This window comes from Ostrinia furnacalis, unplaced genomic scaffold (assembly GCF_004193835.3).
Source record: "Ostrinia furnacalis isolate ACB-3 unplaced genomic scaffold, ASM419383v2 OfSCF2157, whole genome shotgun sequence".
Lineage (NCBI taxonomy): Eukaryota > Metazoa > Arthropoda > Insecta > Lepidoptera > Crambidae > Ostrinia > Ostrinia furnacalis.
Window position 1 is genome coordinate 76036 of NW_021132396.1, and position 21519 is coordinate 97554.

The 21519-nt window shown below is 36.9% G+C and overlaps 1 protein-coding gene across 2 annotated transcripts; it reads left to right on the forward strand.

The window, feature by feature from the left end:
* The first annotated feature begins 6509 nt into the window (after positions 1 to 6509).
* GatB (glutamyl-tRNA(Gln) amidotransferase subunit B, mitochondrial) lies at positions 6510 to 13040 on the forward strand. 2 transcript variants are annotated; one of them, XM_028307295.1, is made up of 6 exons: positions 6511 to 7859; positions 8072 to 8248; positions 8957 to 8992; positions 9896 to 10012; positions 10932 to 11104; positions 12336 to 13040. In XM_028307295.1, exons 1-6 carry the CDS (start codon positions 7452 to 7454, stop codon positions 12991 to 12993), a joined length of 1569 nt encoding a protein of 522 aa, XP_028163096.1. In that variant the 5' UTR covers positions 6511 to 7451; the 3' UTR covers positions 12994 to 13040. The 2 variants fall into 2 exon arrangements, with proteins under 2 accessions (XP_028163095.1, XP_028163096.1); XM_028307294.1 differs by lacking the exon at positions 9896 to 10012 and having other exon boundaries at positions 6510 to 7859; positions 8957 to 9109.
* The last annotated feature ends 8479 nt before the right edge of the window (positions 13041 to 21519 follow it).

The window sequence follows — 21519 nt, forward strand, 5'->3', positions numbered from 1 at the left end:
ACATTACAGGGCTAGCCAGCGTAGAGTGAAGTGAAGTCAATTTGGTAAATTAAAGAGAGTGATGATAGAGATGGTAGATAATGTGATTTTTTCAGAAACATGGTTTTTGTACGAAATTTTCTTACGACGACTATGACGCCAATGACTACTTTATTTAAATCTTCAGTCAACAAACCTGCGAGACATCATGTCAACCTTTACGGACACTACGAAATACGGACGGATTATATTTTTTACTTAGATATTGGTATATTGGTCAGTAATGGACTGGAAGTCTAGTTCCAAAACAATTTGTGGGAGAGTTAATAAATATAAGTAAAACTTATCGCAGAATGCAGAGGACCAGGCAAAGAAGCAAGAGTTACGAGTAAGTTTCAGCTTGAAAGGGGATGTTACTCAATAATTTACAAAGACATTGATTTAAAGTAGGTATAGTATGGAGGACGTAATTTATAACAACAATCCGTAAATTACTATACATTATTGAAGAAGGTTAATTGACTAAAACAGGATCTGTTTCTTGTGCTTCATACTATCAGTAGATTTTATGACGCAAAACAAACGCTACTATGATTCACTACTTAATTAAACACTGTCTACTAACGTTATCAAGTATCTATATGAGCAAATAAAAAGCCATCTTCCTTGGAAGAAGAGTAAGGCTTTAAACCATTGCATATTTAGGTTAGATATGAATGTACAAAAACTTCGAAAAACATGTTTTTTCTGATAAACGCCATGTTTATTTTATTTTAAATCCATTTTTATTTATTTTTGACCTATATCTTACCTATCCGGGACGGGCCGCTAGTAAGTACCTAATACAAAGTAACATATCATCATGATGAATTGGAATCATAATCACTAATCTATCATCACATGACTGATATAAATCGTAAATAAATTGAATTTATTTCAGATTATTAGATATAGGTACATCGCAAATCAACTTTGATACCGGTTTCGCATTGACGTCAATGGTGATACTTACTTACTAAAGTGTAAAGTAAACAGAAAAATCATAATGTATCTTCTCATGATATACATTTTAACTGTATAATTAATAAACACCTGCCATATCATACTCGTGGCGTAGATAAATGTTCAAACAGACTCTAGGTAAGCTTAACTTTTGTCCTCAGGGGTAATCCTTCAGGAAATCACAATTTCTAAGTTGTGAGGTGGACAACATGTATAGATGGAGAAAATGTAACAAAAATATTTTTACATTTTCATGAAAAAATCTGCTGAAGTGCTGAAACTACTGTTTATTTTACTACAACCAACAATAGAGTTAGGTTGCAATGATCTTCCGTAAATAAATAGCTATTTTAACAGGGTTTTCCACTGAAGAAAATACATGGCTGTATGAGTGACAGTCTTTAAATATCCTAAAGGTTTTTATGTTTGGAAGTTGCTTCATAATATTGAATTTAGATTTTCGCGTATTTAGCACAAGTCGGACATGTGATACCTACTCGTAAGTACGCATATAACTAGGTACGTATATTATTATTATTATTTGGAAATTGTATATTCACGGAGCGGAATTTGAACGTAGGTAAACATTCGTATGTTAATTCAATCTACTTACCTATATAAAACCATGTACTACAATCGTAAACAGAATGTCAGACTTCACGAATTGGAATTACCTATAATATTTACCTATGCCTGTGATGATTGTACCTATCAAATCAATACTTATAGTAAAATAAAAACTGCAACTACTAAGTACGTAATAGACATAGCCATTAAGAAACTTTTCTTGCGATCGAAGCTTTTGCAAGCGGAGGTAACGTGAATGCTAGCTAATTAGCCAAGTAGAAATACATATAGTATACTTAGCTTATTATATGTGACCCCCGAAAAATCAATCAAAAATGAAATTGTGCCTAATACGATACATTTACTACGTAAAGATCTTTTATCGTTAATACAGGTATTAATCTGATAAATCTACCCATAACCAGTTGCATCCAGTTAGTAAAAACAAAAACAAAGATAGTATCAAGTGTTTTAAGTCCGTCGCAAAAAAGTAGGTATTGCTATTTTTATACGACTTTTAAAAAAATAAGGTTATTATCCGTCTGACTGCATTTACTTCGTAACCTTGTAAATTCAAAAAATGCTTCTGGAGATAATTCAAGGTTTTCAAAAGTCATTAACACTTTAAATTAAGTTTTAGTATTGTACTCGTATTGTGTAAAGCGCATCCTTTTTAACTTTCAGATTTTGATCTTTAGTTAATTAGGAAATAATAAAATGTTATACAATTTAATTAACTTCCTTTTAGACTTGATTGTACCGCACAAATATTATATTCTAGGAGACTAACCAAGGGCGGGAGTGTTATGCATTTAGTAGGTAGGTACTTATATTTTTTCCGACTGGAAAATGCATATTTCTGCATAGGTACTCTTTAGTTAGATGACTGGAACTAATTTACAACTTTTTTATGATGCTAGTTGATTACATAAATTTTAATATAGTCGCATAGAGTTTTGTTCATAAAATAGATAATAGGGATATCTCCCTTATAGCGAAACGATCACTAATTCGAAAGTCGTATTGTCTATAACTGTCAGTCGATGGTTCAAACGCCCGTTGATATTTAACCATTCGATAAGGAAACTCGGGTTCAAAGTCCCGTCATGGTATTGAACTTTTCATTTATTATGTGAGGTATGTAAATGCAGCAACATTTAAGAGCATTTTTCAACAAGTACCTACATTTGATGTGCTGTTTAAACTCACTAGGTACTACTACTACTTATTCTACTTATTTGTGAAACATACATTATTTAAATGTTTATTATAAAAATATAATACATACTTAGTTTGTCACTTTAAGAGTAGGCGCACACCGTTGATTTTTAGTTGGCCGATAGTTGGGCCCGATTTTATTTTGTATGAAGAATCGGCCAAATCGAAACGGGCGTAGTGTGCGCACTCCCATAATGCGCCCAATGCCCATACTGATCAACTGCCCGACTAAACTATCGGCCGACGAAAAATCAACGGTGTGCGCCTACTCTAAATAAAGGTGACCTACTCTAATAATGCATGACACTTAAAATGGGTTCCATCGAAAGATAGTTTTGTTGTTTACGCTTAACAACACAGAACCAATTTGAACAAAGAAGCCCGTACTTTGTACCCTAAAAGCTAGGTTATTTATTTTAATGAATACTGGCTTGATAAACGGCTTTGTATTAAACTCAAATAAATGTATTTATCATCGGACATTTAAACGAGTATTTGGTAATCGTTGATTATTCATAGCAACACATTTACAAACAACGAGAAATTAACATTTGGGAGAGTCAAAGGTTATTACTTGAATAGCAATGTGCTCTACAATTCAAGCAATAATATTGTCCCAAATAAATACCTACAACAGGTAACAGTAAATAGCATTGAAACTCATTTTATTTTTGCAAGTAGGCTTTTAAAAAGCTCTATCTTTACGTCCCGTCTCCCAGTATTAACCCTACCACTGCTTCGGGACAATAAATGGGCCAGTGCTGAGACTGAGAAGCAGCGTAAGAAACTCAAGTCACTATTTATAACATTACTACTACAAAAGTTTTGTAGTTTAGGTAAACTTTGGATGCATTAGGTAGGTAACTAAGTACTGACTGGTTTCTGCCTTGGAGTTAAAAAGCAGTGATAGAAGAGCTATAATAAACTGATTCTTTTTGATACCATTTTACTACGTAAAGTTATGTAGTAGCCAGGATGCATTTTTCGTAAAAACAGTCTTATCTAATTTCGATAAAACGATAAATTTAGTAACAAATAAACTGGTACATAGATAGGGAACTGTACTTTAACCGATGATTAACATCGGCTAAGTGTAAGTGGGTGAATTTCAACAAGTGCATATTTTTGCCTAATTTTGGTGGAAATTGTTATTTGTGTATTTTTATTCTCTAATTATAGATCAAATTTATTGGAAACTTATACTGTTTCTAAAATGATTAAGACATTAAATTTTGTCCAGTAGTTTTTTAGATTTTCCTTACACCAAAATTAAGAGAACACCAAAATTTATATTAAAGCACCAAAATTAGAAAATATGCTGTCAGTCGGTCATATCTTAGTGCCAAGCTCAAGAAATGGTTTTAAATTTACCAGCACCGACTCCAAAAATATTAATCATGGTATATTGTCCTAATAAATAAATAACGACGTACTTATTTTCTACTTTTAAGTGATTGTTGGCGTCGGTTTTAATTTTTTTGTTAAAATTATTTTTTTTCATGCTTTTTAGTTGATTAGTCCTTGTTATTGTCACTGAAGAGGGACAGTACCTATGTTTAATGTGATTAAGACTATAATTTTCCATTTTGTAATGGAAAATTATAGTCTTAATCACAATCCAAGTGTAAATAATCTTCCTAGCAAAATACAGGCTCCCTACTTTAAATATCGGCAACTAAAAAGTATCAATGTATCATGTGTCAATGTATGTATCAACAAATGAGTATTGAGTATCATCTAACTCCTAACTTATGTTGTTTGACCTTTCATCATCAGCTCATCTTAAATACCTGAAATAATACAACTGTATGTACATACCTACCTAAAATATTTAAAGAATTATCCTCCAACTCCTAAGCGTTAAGGAGTTTTACCTTCCATCATCACCTCATCAACATTAGATGATGACTACTTGAATAACTTTAGAAAACGTATTGCATTCCTACAAAATTTGAGGTTTACTCTCGATTTCCCTAGGATCCCATCATCAGATCCTGACTTGGTGACAATGGGACCACCACATAAGTGTACCCTATAGAACAAAAAAAGAATTTTGAAAATCGGTTCACAATTGACGGAGTTAAGTCGGTTAAAAATGCTTTGGTGCACCACCAAAAACACCAAAATTGACTCACCAAAATTAGATTCTCGTTGAAAAAGCTAAATTATATGAAATCTGTTTTAAATATAACAATAACATTTTAACACATGGTATGAAAACAGTTCCTTTACATTATACGAGGAATTCAACTAAAAAGAATAGCTTAGAAATCTTATACAAAAAGACACCAAAATTGCAGAATTGTTGTCCGTTTAAAAAAAAACAACACATTTACGTTTTTGGCGGGAAGACGCAGAGGTCTTGCACCCGTCTGCCGTCACTGCTCGCGGGGGCGGTACTAAACCTAACGAATGATGGGAGTGTTTAAATCCTGTTTGATCTTTAAAGAAACTGACGAGCTATTTCATTATTGACACCAAAATCATAAATTTTTCGCGGACAAAACTTAAGGACGTGACTTAATCACAGTTAATTGGGAAACTTGCTTAATTTGGTAATCTTAGATAATAGATAGATTGTATAATCCAAAAATATACTTTTTCCCTAAGTTCTGTTTTCATCTTCAGCTAAAAAAATACATATTGTAAGAAATTAAGGATGTGGACACTGCACCAAAATTAGAAACGCTTAGTTCAATTATTTTTTGTCGAATTTGTAAAAGAAAATACTCATTAATAATGTTGTCCTCAAAATGGAACCTCTGTATATTTTCGTGTAAAAAAAAATCAAAGTTCTATGTCATAAAAAACATATGATTTTCAGCTACGCCGCTCAAAAAATGTGTTTGGGAAATTGACCCAAGTACTGGCTATGTTCAGCAGTGGATGTCCTGTGGCTGAAATGATCATGATGATGATGAAGAATAGGTACTGTAACATTTTTGCGGTTTCAATAACGTAAGCGATTCCTGAAATAAGGAAACAAATAATGTCCTTGCTGTACGTTATACATTGCATTGCAACTGTTCAATTATGTATTTAAGTAGGTGCTAGCTCAGTATTTGAACGACGAGTATTTTTAGGACAGAATAAAAAGTGCAATGTATGAATGACAGAAAAACACCATTTTAATTATTTAAATCATGGTTTATTGGGTTACTTAGTTAATTTGTAAACATTTCAATTTTTATTATTCAGGCTTAGTTATGTACTTAAAGTATTATGTATTATTTGTTTAATTTATGTTCTGTTGTTATAAGTAATAATAATAATAACGTAGCTGATCTTTAATTTTCCAGCTTTTAAGCTGAGGTGGAAAAAGCACAAAATATAAATAATAATAATAAAAACGTTTATACATAAATAAACACTCACTATTACTGATTTAAGCAATTTGTATATATTTGGAACTAATATAGGTATTTATAGAATTATGAACAGTTAAAGAAGCGAAAAATACTTATATTTAACTAACCCACCTTTATCCGGATACTACCGCATCAAACAGCTTTATTGTGACGTCAATTTAATTATTGCATTTTTATCATTCACGAGCAAGCAAAGTACTGCAGACTAGCATATCAATGCGGTGGGTGTGTTTTGTTTTGCCTCCATTAAACACTGGCAGTAATAAAATGTTGTGCGTATCTATTACTTTGTCAAGAAACTGGTTGTTACTTTAATTGTCCGTGTAATATTACGAGACGAGGGGCTTGCCGCAACTCCTTCGAGAGAACGCGGTCATAACGCGCGCAGTCTCGCTATTGAACGTACGTCCCTCACGATTGGTTTCCGCGGAAAACCGGAACGCATTCTAAACTTTTTGTTTCTTTAAAAGAAAAGCACTGAAATGTATACCATCGCTGAGGCCACTCTGGCATTCGTTGTTCTCTACCTTTTCTCGTTCCTCTTCGAAGTTGTTACTGGATTAGTGGCGTAAAACCCAAAAATGTTATAATATTTCCAAAAATGTGATATTTTATTTAGTTTATTAATAGTTTTAAGGCATAAATTTAGTCAACACGTCAATGCAAATATACATAATTTTATTATTTATTAAAAATTTAGTAACATAAAGCCACCAAATTACCAAGTTAAGTATCTTCTCATCAATAAACGGTAAGTTTCATTAATATTATTTTAGCTTTTTAACTGTTTCTGACAACTTATTAAATTAGTTTAAGGTATTAGTTAACATAGAAGTGAAATGAGCACAACGTAACCAAATTATTTATGTGACGACACAAAACTATGAATCCAACTTTCCAAAAAATCCAACAAAAGTTTTTTAAACCGGTTCGCGGGCTTGGCAACCTGTTGGCGCCATCTGTCGTAACTTTGAATTAACAATTAAAGAAGGTCACTGGTTGAGATGTTTCTACATAGATATTTGATCAAATAACTAGTAATCAATTAAGAGATCTCAAAATAAACCAATTTCTTGAATAATTTTATTTTATGAGAGCAATTTTGGTCTTGAACAATTTTTTACTTTTATATTATTCGGTGTTTCCCACAGAAGGATTAGGTGTTTCCCACAGAAGGATTAGGTGTTTCCGAACAAATAATTTAAAAAAGTGTCTGTCAGTGTCAATCAACTGTCAGTAAACTCAAAAACAGCTGATCACAGCAGCTGATGATGGGATGGATTGTTGTTTGTATTTAGTGAAAAAATTGAATTAAAAATGAGATTTACGCGAGTGTGTAATCGAATATACAGTAACAGAAACTTAGTGGTTTGCAAATGCAGTCATTCAACTGCTGCAGACAAACAATGGCAAAGTGTTGTGGGGTTAGAAGTCCATGCGCAGCTTAGTAGTGAATCTAAACTCTTTTCTGGTGCTGAGAACACTTTTGGTGGGCTAGTGAACAATTGTGTGTCGTTATTTGACGCGGCTATACCGGGAACATTGCCTGTGTTGAACAGAAAATGCGTGGAGTTAGGGTTGATGACCGCGTTGGCTCTCTCATGCAAGATTAACGAAGTGTCTACATTTGATAGAAAACATTATTTCTACGCCGACCTGCCCTCTGGTTATCAGATTACTCAGCAAAGAGCACCTTTGGCTAGCGATGGCGTTATAAATTTTCAGGTATTAACTTGAATACTGTACAATTTTGACTGACATGTTATTTGATTGTTTTCATGATAATACCAATCACAAACTGTAAATGTTAGAATGCAACCATCATATTAATGACATAGCTATGTGCTCAGATTACCATCTAAATACTTTAAGAGTGACCCTCTGCAATCAGATGTAATTAAATTTTAGTGCTAATATTGTATTTCCTTTGTCCTCAGGTATTTACACCTGGAGTCCATAAGAAGCCATACAAGAAGAGTTCAAAGATCAAGCAAATTCAACTCGAGCAGGACAGCGGCAAGTCACTTCATGACGTTGAGCTTAAACGCAGTCTCGTAGACCTGAACAGAGCTGGCGCACCGCTTATTGAACTTGTATTCGAGCCTGACTTAGAAGTGAGTATTTTAAACTCTGTGAAATTACATTACATTATAGTTCTTGCAACTCACGAAGGTGAGTGAGCTTAACTTGTGTGTGTTAATTTATTGGGGAACTTTGCCACAGGGCTACTGCCACTGGAGTATATTTATGAGAAGCACCCATTAAACATCAATTTTATTTCAACAGTGTTATATAACCTGAGGTGGAATTGTGTAAAGCAATCGTAATCATTTGACAGTTCATAACGTGCGATTATTCTGTCAAACGTTTTGTTTAACTGACTTTATCGTACATTATGAACTGTCAAATGATACTGTTTAACACACATTGTATATTATACAGGTTGCAGAAAAGGGATTCAATCATCAGAATCAATAAAATATGACCTAGTTAGATAAATGTTTATCAGTCAAGTGGTATTTCTATGAAATATTTTATCAATTCAGTTTGTGCAACATTTGTGCAAACATTTGTGTTTATCAAATGTCTATCTTCTAGTCTCAGATTGTGTTAAAGGTCTATATTAGTTTAAGAGTCGAATCATCATCAAATATGGAGTTAAATACTACTTAACACCTGATCTGATTATCAATCTTTTAAAACATGATATTAGAAGGTCTGCCTAGTTAGTACTATTCACAAGCTTGCCATAAAGATTCCCAACCCTTAGTGTGCAAAATAGAGTTCAATTTTGCTCAAACACTTACCAAAACTTATTCCAGGATGGAGAAGAAGCGGCAGCGTTGGTCAAAGAGCTGGTGCTCATCGTCCAGAGGCTTGGGGCTTGCTCGGGCCGCATGGAGGAGGGCGCCTTGCGAGTTGACGCCAACGTGTCGCTGCGCAGGCCTGGGGCGCCACTGTCGACCAGGACCGAGGTTAGTGTCCACTTAAGTAAGTTTCATAATCAGCTTCAGGCCTCAGTACTAGACAAAGAGCTGATTCATATCGTCCAGAGGCTTGGGATTTGCTCCGGTTGGAAGTTTTAAGGTCTTGTGAGTTGGCGCCATTCGTCACTGCAGAGTGAAGAGATACGAGGCGCCATTGTCGACCAGAACCGAGGTTAGTGTCCACTTAAGTAAGTTTCATAATCAGCTTCAGGCCTCAGTACTAGACAAAGAGCTGATTCATATCGTCCAGAGGCTTGGGATTTTCTCCGGTTGGAAGTATTAAGGTCTTGTGAGTTGGCGCCATTCGTCACTGCAGAGATACGAGGCGCCATTGTCGACCAGGATCGAGGTTAGTGTCTACTTGTATACTTGGTGAAGTCAGAGTTGCATAGTCAGCATTAGTTAAAGAGCTGGTGCTCATCGTCCAGAGGCTTGGGGCTTGCTCGGGCCGCATGGAGGAGGGCGCCTTGCGAGTTGACGCCAACGTGTCGCTGCGCAGGCCCGGCGCGCCACTGTCGACCAGGACCGAGGTTAGTGTCTACTTATGTAAGTTTCATAGTCAGCCTCAGCACTAGACAAAGAGCTGATTCATATCGTCCAGCAGAGGCTTGGGATATGCTTCGGTTGGAAGTTTTAAGGTCTTGTGAGTGGGCGCCATTAGTCACTGCAGAGTGCAGAGATACGAGGCGCCATTGTCGACCAGGACCGAGGTTAGTGTCTACTTGTATACTTGGTGAAGTGAGAGATGTGTAGTGAGCACTAGTCAAACAGCTGGTGCTCATCGTCCAGAGGCTTGGGGCTTGCTCGGGCCGCATGGAGGAGGGCGCCTTGCGAGTTGACGCCAACGTGTCGCTGCGCAGGCCCGGGGCGCCACTGTCGACCAGGACCGAGGTTAGTGTCCACTTAAGTAAGTTTCATAATCAGTACTAGAAAAAGAACTGGCTCATATCGTCCAGAGGCTTGGGATTTGCTCCGGTTGGAAGTTTTAAGGTCTTGTGAGTTGGCGTCATTCGTCACTACAGAGATACGAGGCGCCGTTGTCGACCAAGACCGAGGTTGGTGTATACTTGGTGAAGTCAAAGTTGCATAGTCAGCACTAGAAAAAAAGCTGGCTCATATCGTCCAGAGGCTTGGGATTTGCTCCGGTTGGAAGTATTAAGGTCTTGTGAGTTGGCGCCATTCGTCACTGCAGAGATACGAGGCGCCACTGTTGACCAGGATCGAGGTTAGTTTCTACTTTTATACTTGGTGAAGTCAGAGTTGCATAGTCAGCACTAGTCCAAGAGTTGGTGCTCATCGTTCTTCTTGTCTATGGTATCCTGATATAGTATCCTTGACTGGGTATCCCTGACGACTACTGAGTAGGATATTGATAACCAAACAATATGATATTAACTTCTAAGCAAACTTTATTACCTTGAAATTCCGGCATGATCCATTCATCCAAAATGCTTTCGCCAAGTCTTTTTTATTTTTATTTTTTTATTTTTTTTTATTTTATTTATTTGGAATAATAACAGCCGACACATATAATAGACTTAAATCAAATATTTTTCTTAAACTAATTAGGCCAAAAAGGTTATCCACAGCATTAACGAATTTTGCTTAAACTATCAAGTTAAAAACAGTAAAGAAATTTATATAGACACCTGACCACAATTCTATACTGCCCCATGATTATGTTTGGCAAAATCAAGTGTTGTGTTAAATGATCCAGTCCACACACACATATCTCGTTCACGACCATGCACTTGGACTTTGTTGTCTTGTCTTGTGGCATTTGTGTCATATCAACGTACTTTTATTCCAGATAAAGAACATCGGCTCGGTGCGTGGCGTGGCGGTGGCGATCCGACACGAGATCGAGCGGCAGCGCGGAATACTGGACGCGGGCGGGACGATCGTGAACCAGACACGAGCGTGGGACGCCGTCAACAAGGTCACCGTGGCTATGCGGGACAAGGAAGTCGTTCAGGACTACAGGTGCGTTTGTACCTTGTATTTTATAGTGTACCTTAGGTGACTGAGCGATAGAATGTGATCTACTGATTCCGGATCGGGAACTGCCATGATAGAGAGGTATCGCGGGATACTGGACGCGGGCGGGACGATCGTGAACCAGACACGAGCGTGGGACGCCGTCAACAAGGTCACCGTGGCGTGGCTAGGCGGGACAAGGAAGTCGTTCAGGACTACAGGTGCGTTTGTGCCTTGTATTTTATAGTGTACCTTAGGTGACTGAGCGATAGAATGTGATCTACTGATTCCGGATCGGGAACTGCCATGATAGAGAGGTATCGCGGGATACTGGACGCGGGCGGGACGATAGTGAACCAGACACGAGCGTGGGACGCCGTCAACAAGGTCACCGTGGCTATGCGGGACAAGGAAGTCGTTCAGGACTACAGGTGCGTTCGTAGACCTACCAGACTGTTCAATTCCCCGAGTAGGCATCGAAAACGAAAACACGCGGCGTGTCCGCCAGCTAGTTTAATCCACGAAGGGGGAATCCCGAGAGAGTAGTAAGTGACGTGCGCGCGTATTCCTTACTGATTGTAAAAAAAAAATTCGCTATGGAAAGAAGAAAAAATACGCGTGTGGTGCGCTAGATGGCGACACAGTAGCTTCTTGTAGCAGTCAGTCCTATCGCATCCGCACAATGAAATCAAATACCGATCGACGTCTGTAAACGAAACGGTGCTCGACTCTGAGACAAGCTAAATTACACCAAATATTTTGCACTCACTAGATGGCGCCATTGGCGAGTGACAGAACCTACAGTGGATACGAAGCGCAGTCCAATCATTAATTATCTGAACACAAAACAACTTTTATAACCACGTCTTATAAAACAACACGGGACACTTTCTAGAACGCGGACGTATTCTCAGCTCGATGGTTCAACTTAAAGTGATCACTTCTGTCATACGCCACTAGGTGGCGTACCGTATTTTGACTTCCGTTTCCGATGCATATTATATTAGTTTAATTAAAATAGATTTCGTGTTTATTACATAAATATTGCAAAATGGGTGGTAAACTTATTTGCAAGAATAATCGGTTATTGTAACAATAAAAATATTATTTTTGGTTTCTATAAATAAATAAAAATTGTTTTCCTCCAGTTCAAATCTAAAAAAGCGCGAAACAGAAGCAGATGTGATTATTATGTTTAGAGTAATATTTAAACAATCGGTATTTTTCTTCACTCCAGATTTATGCCTGAGCCGAACCTCCCACCGCTCCGAGTCAACCTGCGGTCCAAAGAAGACGCCCGTGACGTCATCAGCGTGCCCCTCATCCAAGACAGGATCCCAGAACTACCCGAAGAGACCCGCAGGAGACTCACAGAGGACTTCCAACTCAGGCCAGAAACAACTGTTCAACTCGTCAACGAGCCAGTACTACTAGAATACTTTAAAGAACTTACAACAAATGCTAGAAACCCCAACAAAGTGGCCAACCTTCTTCTGAACGACCTTTTAACTGTTCTAAACAAAAATAAACTTGATGTAGAAGACTGTCCTATAACAAACAAACAAATGAGCGAGCTAGTAGACCTGTTGTTCAACAAAGAAATCAATTTAGATGTGTTTAGAAAAGTATTAGACGCCCTTGTTGTTGACGCAGACAACGATTTGTCGCCTTCAGATTTGATCAAAAAGGAAGGATGGGCTTTAGTTACTGACACGGAGAATATAAGTAAACTATGTAAAGATATTATAGAAAACAATCCAAAACTAGTGAAACAGTACAGAGATGGGAAGACCAAAGTTTTCAAAGCATTATTAGGGATGTTAGCAAAGAATTCTCAGAACAAAATCGACATGGCGCAGGCTACAAAGATATTGGAAGATTTACTTAAAAAGTGATATTTTATAGTCTTTATGGTTAAGAGAAATAAAAGATTTGAATTGTATTTGTGTTGTTTCCTTTCGTGATTTTTGTTACTTATTTTATATTAATAATCCAACATCATGGTCAGGCCAACGTAACTATGAGGTGATTTACCGATCCTCCTAGTAGAAACGTATATTCACATAGCTATTCGGTGCAAAACATGTTAGGTGCTTAAGTAAATAATTGAATGCCGTGTGGTGACGGCAGAGTAGAATACATTTGTCACCAACCCCTACTTTTCCCACGGGTGTCGTAAGAGGCTTCGGGAATACACATTAAAAAGAGAACGGGCAGTAGCGCTCAGCGCTCTCTGATAAACATTAATATTTTAAACTGCGATCTCCAACCCGCCTGGCAAGCGTGGCGATTATGGGATTATAACCCTCCACTATAGTGGAGGAAGCTCAATACTTCAGCAGTGGACTATAAAGGGCTGTTGATGATGATGAAGTAAATAGTTGTGGAGTACTCATTATTATACTATGATTATTGATTGTTCTCTGTACACTGGACAGGACAGATCCAGATGATTCACATTTCACACATGTCCGTGTCTAAATCAAATATCGCACGCTCTGCACTGGATCGATCGCCGTTAATGTGAATGCACCATACCATAAAGGTCTATACATATCTTCGCCCGGCTACACGGTTTTTTAAAGGTACAAGGGGGGATAAAATTTATTCCTCATGGAACTGGCACGACGATTATTCAACATTCTGAAGTCAATCTTTTGTTGTTCAAAAGGGGCACGACATATCCTACTGAGAATAATCACACAACAGTGTGTTTATTAAAAGTTAGACGAACTAACTTTTAATCAGGCGCCAAGGTTTTAATCCTTGTTTTAGCATAGTAAACAAACTACTAGGCTAAGCAGGAATTCTTATGGGGAAGTTGGAATTTCACTCTAGTGCTAGGAGTCTCAAATTTTGCACGGGAGTTTCTTCTAGAACGTAGGTGCTCATTAAGACGGGATTTTGCAAAATTCGACCCCTAAGGGGGTAACACGGGATTTACTCGTGCGAAGTCGAGGGCGGCCGCTAGTAGTAATTATGCTCGTGCTTTGTCCTCGAGATTAGAAATAAGAACTATGTAGTATCACGTACGGTGATGCCAGTTTACGCACTGTTAGTTGAGGATATATTTTTTTTTTTTTTGTGGGTATCTCACTTTACATCTTATTTGACATTGGTATCCGTCGTCAGTCACGATTCAGTGCTCTGCCAGTTCGCACTTCTTCTACTTAAATACGTACCCAGTGTTAAAAATAGTGTTTTTGTGTCGTCAAAATGCCGAACGAAAAACGTCAAATGAGGATAAGGAACATTTGCTGAAGAAAATAAATAAATTGGAGCAGAAGATATGGGGTGCTGAACGTCGTTCAAGCGGTTCAACAGAAGATCATCGTTACACATTACCATAATGCGAACAACCATCCCGGGTTGTCTCTTTATGCCAGTTGTGTTTTTTTATGTGATCGATTGTTGATTTGATACGTTGTTTTGTGATTTTCGTGTGATTCCTGAAAATAAGTACTATGTGGTGGTAACTCATTATTTATTGATCGTAATTTTAAGTACATTTAGATGGTTCGTAAGATTTAGATTGTAACTCAATAATATGCTTTGACACGATACGTGGTTAAGCAATTATAAAATAATTATTACCACTTTTTGCTTGACTTTGCTCGAGTTGCACCGGCTGTTGTAAACTCGAAAAATGTTAAAAAAATGACGAATGGTTAATTTGTGTGAAGTAGGCACACCATCTGATCGTGCTAAAGTTAATGAAACAGAATGATATACTATGAAATTTAAATAAAGATGTATACTGTGTCAAAAATACATGAAGGATAAAATTGATTAATAAAAAAAATCCTACTTTAGAATAGACAAGTATTCTAAGTAATGGTAAAATTTAAAGTTGATATTTTCACTAAACTGAATCTTTTTGGATCGGCCATAGATAATTTAATCTGACTTATTTAAAGAATAATGATGATACCAGTAATTCTTGGTACTACCACTGAAAGTTATAAACTATTAAAAGGACTACTTTTCCACCTTCCAAATTTTTGGTTTTATCCAATTCCAATCTAAAAGCGCTGGTGTGGTGGAGCGGTGAATGAATTTGTGTTTTATCGTCAAAAATGAGATACCTAATCTCAAATAGAATTGTGATTCATGTGTCCCCTGAAGAGGCGCTCTCCTAATGCTTAAAGGGTGAACAACCACCAATGTTGTTTTATTGCTAGTTTAAATAAAGAAATTGTTCATTCAGTTCAGTTCTATCTAGCTATACATTTGTTATTTGCCACACTAATAATGAAAAGAAAGACGGATTTAACACTTTCGTGGACAGTAGCATCCACAGACATGTTAGGTGTTAACTCAGATCTTCTATGATCTGAGGGTGTTAATATTGATTTGCTGAAGTCACAGTGCACGTATAAATTCAGTACGCCTTACATTAGATTTTTCATACTGTTAGATTCAAGGAAAGGCATGTTTTAGTGTCAACGCAAAAGTAATACGCTAATGGTACTGTGAACTGTCATCTAGCGAATATTTTTTGTGATGCATTTTAACACCTTATGCAAAAAAAATATGGGCAGCGTATGAAATATTTTGGTGTCACATTAGACGTCATTACTAAACGTGTACCTACTGTTTGCCTGTATATTGGCTATTATGAATTTAATGAAAATCGCAATACAGTTTCCAATCCTTTGAGAAGTTCACTTTCTGTATTTTTACAAATCTCTAAGAAATGTAAGTAACTACATTCCATTTTATAATAATTATGCTGACATAATGATGTCATACTTCTTATGGAATCCATCGAACAAGGGATTTTTTGTAAGGAGACCTTGTTTGAAACACTAAAGCTTTGAAACTAAAAATCAATAAAAAAGGGATCGTTTAAAAAAATCTAAAGTGAAGTACTTGAGCTGTGGGGTCTCATGTGGAGGAATTCAATCGTTAAGTACCTACCTACCTACTTAACCCATAAACATTTTCGATATTTTTTGCTAGCTACGATTTTACACTTGTTTCTGACTGTAACTTTTTAACAAATTACTCGCAATAAAGTTGACTACACTTAATTTGATAATAATCAAATCACTGAATGTCTGGTATTATGCACCGAAAAGATGCAATTTTAGAACATTTCTAATGCTGTCAGATTGTTTCTAATTATGCCATATTTTCAAGTTTGTTGTAGTGTTCCAATCCAATTGAATTCTAGTTGTTGTAATGAATTTGCATAGAAGCAATATAAAAATGAAAATACATGAGTATTCTCAAAATTATGGACATTGTTATTACACTCGGTTAATTCTTGATGATTGATATTGAGTTTAAAATCGTTAGTATTTTAAAATAAGTTAGTAGTTTGTATTTAGGACTACTAGGATTGCTAATATTAGATTTGACATTTCCTTTTCTTTATTCTGATCTAGAATTATAAAAAAAAAACTGATTCTGTTGTAGACATGCCAATATAGTATGGGGTAGTTCAACAATATTCTTGATTCAATTAAATTTTTATCAGTTGTCGCTCTCAGAAAACTGATAGGCTTTTATGAGCAGTACCTATCTAAAGTTTGTGTGCAAGTACTAAACTTTCTGATTTCTTCCTGTTTTTAATTTTGATTTGATTTGATTTTAATTAAATTTTGGTTCTGATTGAATTTTAATTTTAATAAAAATTTACATTTTGATTAAATTTTAAATTTTGATTTTGATTAAATTTTGATTTTATCTAAATTTTGAATTTGAATTTTGATGATGATTTTTTTTTATTAGAGTATGTTTTATTTTGATTTTAGTCTAGGACTGGTCGTGTATGAATTACACTGGTCAACAAAAAATCAAAATTAAAATGGTGCCGAGATTCTGTTGATAGTTTATTATTAGGTGTGTATTAGTAATAATAAAAATATTTTTCTTTTTTTTTTCCTACGTGTAGTTTTTGATCTACCCTCAGTTTTAAATTTTAGCTTTAATCGGTACTTTGGTTGCACAGTTTGTAATGTTATCGGTATATTTTTATAACGAAATTTATTTTAATATCATGTCTGCATTGCCCAGAAGTTGAGTCAACGATCCAAATGTAATTTGTTACATTTGTGATGTGTACACAGTTAAGAATTTCAAAAATTTAGACAAAATTTTAATAAAAAGTGCTTATTTTTCTTACTTTAAGTCGGAAATTGTGGTTGTATTCAAGCCGTGGATACCCGAAATTGTTTGTATAATCTGCTGTGAACACTGAGGCAATGTTTCAATGGTCAAAGAAGCCATAACATGAAGTTCAGAGTGGAAAAAGTGAGGAAAAAACAAAAAAAAATCCTGGTTTGAGCATAAAAAAAGGTTAAAGCAGTAAATTTTTGATGGCCCACAAATAAGAATATTAATAAAAGATACTGATTTCTTAACTTTGATGGACGTTTGGAACGATTTACGTGGACTTCGTTCGTTGAAGTTACTAAAATTTTTTTCGGAAATCACAGGACTAGTAGCTACTATGAAATTGTGAGACATGCCCTAAAAACTCAGGATAAAATAATTTAAATCAAAGGGCACTACCTCCACAGTCATCTTGATCAATTCCCAAAGAATCTTGGGTCACTATAGCATGCTATAGCTAAGAACAGGGAGAGCGATGCTATCAAGACCTAAAAACCATTGGAAGAGAGGTACCAAGGCAGATGGGATAGTTATATGATGGCTGATTACTGCTGGAGGATGTAACGTGATAGTTCCATTACACCTCATTCACAAAAGTCGTGGAAAAGAAAGTTTTTAAGCACTTCAAAATATTATAAACGCTGATTTTGGTGAAATTTTGTATTTTTCTATACACGTCAAAATCTAGAAAACCACACGTAGGAAATCAACAAATTTGCTACTAAAGCAACCAGTATAAAGTCCTTAATCAAAAAATATATACAGTTCCTTGGCACCAAAACCACTGTTGACCAGTGTTATTTTTAATGATAACACGGTTAGTGACGCCTTATACAACCTATGTAAGCAGTGTGTGATCTTTATGTACGAGTACTTACATTATGCAATAAAATTATTTAATATTTTTTTTTTATTTGAGATAATGACCGATGTGATTTTAAAATCATTAGTCAGTTGTTTATAGAATTTATAAATATGCTAATATGCCCCACAGAGCGAGAAATAGTCAGGTTTAGCCGTTGTCGGCGCTAATGAGATTGAAAGAGTTATTATAAGAAAGAATATCAATAATGATGATATTGTTGTAGTATCTTTTGACATTTTAATGTTAGTTATGACGAAAATTATGGCTGGTTAACATGACTAAGAGTACTCAGGGCCTTGTCTTGTTGTCGATCGTAGGTCATATTCCTAACCCAGTTTAGCTGGTCGGAGACTGCGCGGCGATGATGAGTAATGAGGTCATGGGTTGGGCAGTTGATTGAATTTGTTTCGATAGCTGCTGATCGGTCGTGAGTACCGATGGTGGGGCCATGAGAGTGCCTTTGTGATCGGCCATGAGAGTGCCGTTGTGTTCGGTCATCTATACCGATGGTGAGGCCATGAGAGTGCCTTTGTGATCGGCCATGAGAGTGCCGTTGTGATCGGTCATCTATACCGATGGTGAGGCCATGAGAGTGCCTTTGTGATCGGCCATGAGAGTGCCGTTGTGATCGGTCATCTATACCGATGGTGAGGCCATGAGAGTGCCTTTGTGATCGGCCATGAGAGTGCCGTTGTGATCGGTCATCTATACCGATGGTGAGGCCATGAGAGTGCCTTTGTGATCGGCCATGAGAGTGCCGTTGTGATCGGTCATCTATACCGATGGTGAGGCCATGAGAGTGCCTTTGTGATCGGCCATGAGAGTGCCGTTGTGATCGGTCATCTATACCGATGGTGAGGCCATGAGAGTGCCTTTGTGATCGGCCATGAGAGTGCCGTTGTGATCGGTCATCTATACCGATGGTGAGGCCATGAGAGTGCCTTTGTGATCGGCCATGAGAGTGCCGTTGTGATCGGTCATCTATACCGATGGTGAGGCCATGAGAGTGCCTTTGTGATCGGCCATGAGAGTGCCGTTGTGATCGGTCATCTATACCGATGGTGAGGCCATGAGAGTGCCTTTGTGATCGGCCATGAGAGTGCCGTTGTGATCGGTCATCTATACCGATGGTGAGGCCATGAGAGTGCCTTTGTGATCGGCCATGAGAGTGCCGTTGTGATCGGTCATCTATACCGATGGTGAGGCCATGAGAGTGCCTTTGTGTTCGGTCGTGAGTACCGATGGTGATTGGCCGTGAGTGCCATTGTGACTGGCCGTGAGTGCTGGTGGTATCGGATGGTGATTCCGATGGTCGGATGCGTTCCGATAGTGCGTGACAGTGTGTCGCGGGTATTAGTTACGTTAACCTTGGCCTTAGTTTTGGTTGAAATAACTTTAAGATTCTAGTTGAAACTAGATTTGTTCTTGACTGAGTTGAAAACTTTGTAGTTTTGATTTGAATCTGTGGAGACCTGACATTTTACTGACATGTACCTTCCTACTCATAGTGGTATTGTAGGATAGCCGAACGGTACTTTAAGTTACATGAGTGAGGTTGTCATATTACATGACGACTGAAATGCTGATCCACACGAGGACGTGTGAGAGTCAGGATCGCCGTGTCGGCGCGCGGGGCGCAATAAATTAAATAACTTAATGTTATAGTTCTCACAACACTTTCAATGCGTTAGCTAGTTTATTGCTATGGAATTTTAAGCAGCGCCAAAGCTCTTATGCCAGAGTTAAGTGCGCGCCTGGGAACGAAGGTGACATAAATCTCCATGTTGCCTGACGTAGTTGTGGACCCGTTCAAGTGCAGTATTGATGGATTAATAGCTTAACAAAAACTTCAGGTACAGAGCCCTGGAACGTAGAGATTTTGGGACTGAGTGTTAGAGTCATTGCACATTCGGGTTTTGGACGTGGTGGTGACTGGTCGTGGTTCACAAATTCGTCAATCGCTCCCAATTTATTAAGTCTAGGCGTCTCTAGCTTTGTTAAAGTAATTCAGTAACTTTGATCTTTCTGTTAAATTTAACTGTGGACAATATTGATTAAATTACGAACCAGTCTTTACATTCTAGTCTAGTAAAGTTAGTCGTTTATAATCAGTGATTATAATTAGTGTTAGTATCCACTCGCACGTGTTCCCTATACGCCCACATAGGTAGATAGTATGAATTCAATGAGAGACCCTTCTGGTGCCGTCCGAGAGCCCGACGCTCCGACATATATATATCCTCAACTAACAGTGCGTAAACTGGCATCACCGTGCGTGATACTACATAGTTCTTATTTCTAATCTCGAGGACAAAGCACGAGCATAATAAAACCTAGATGGATAGTCTTCATACAAACGCTTCGTCAAGAGTGAGGCAAAAATCTTATGTCATTAGTGTCATCTTTTTTGGGGAGTGTGGACAATGAAGGCGATTTACCCGAAAGTAGGGAGATTTTTAATAAGTTTTAAATTATTTACAACAACAAAACGTATTATGTACTAACTTATTATATGATCAAACAAACTTACCAAGTGAAGTTCGATCTGAATTATCCTGTTTTCGCCGAAGAGATTTATTTTACCGTGTAGTAGTACCCCTGTACGACAAGCCAATCCGCACACAATATTCAGCGTAGTAGTAGTAAAAAACAAAAGAGCGGGCAACCCCACCCCTACCACGCTGTGGGCTCGGTGTCCGAGCGGTCTCATTATATTTAGAGAAGAGATNATATATATATCCTCAACTAACAGTGCGTAAACTGGCATCACCGTACGTGATACTACATAGTTCTTATTTCTAATCTCTTCGGACAAAGCCCTCGCATAATTATGATAGAACTTCACTTTTTAAGTTCGTTTAATCATTAATACACAGGCCCTTCTACTGACATTTTAACTGTGAAGGCGCTGACTGAAGCTGTTACTTTTTTTGAATTTAGGAAAGAATCCGCTTATAATAGTTTTTCCTTGAGCTAGTACTGGCATCTCCTAAATCAACATGAGTGTTTTTCTAATTGGCATGCCAAGCAGCGAAGGTTGTTTGTTTTCAAACGATGTTACGGCACGCGCCCCGAATATCGTCAACAGTAGGGATGACAGAACTATCTTTTATGTGTAACTTACTTAATTACCTACTTCATAATGGACTATTTAATAATAAACAAACGACAAACTAAAAATAATGGCTCTAAAAATGCCTATACAATTTAAGTGATTCAATGAATTTGTTAAAATGAAATTAACACGTTTGAAAATGCTAATTTTGGCAATAAAAATAAAAACCAAAGAAGAACTAAATTGTATCTGCAATGGTAATCTAGCACCAAAGTACTTAACTGAAGTAGATGCCTATTGTATTGACACGTTTAGAACAGTTTAAGAACGTAATTAGGTAACAATAATTCGATTTTTTATGAACTCTACATTAAGTCTAAT

Excerpts from the sequence above, each read along its gene's own strand:
- GatB (XM_028307294.1), top strand. The coding sequence starts at position 7,452 with ATGAGATTTACGCGAGTGTGTAATCGAATATACAGTAACAGAAACTTA. Across the intron at positions 8,249-8,956 it reads TATTCGAGCCTGACTTAGAA|GATGGAGAAGAAGCGGCAGC; the intron begins GTGAGTATTTTA and ends AACTTATTCCAG. Across the intron at positions 11,105-12,335 it reads GAAGTCGTTCAGGACTACAG|ATTTATGCCTGAGCCGAACC; the intron begins GTGCGTTTGTAC and ends TCTTCACTCCAG.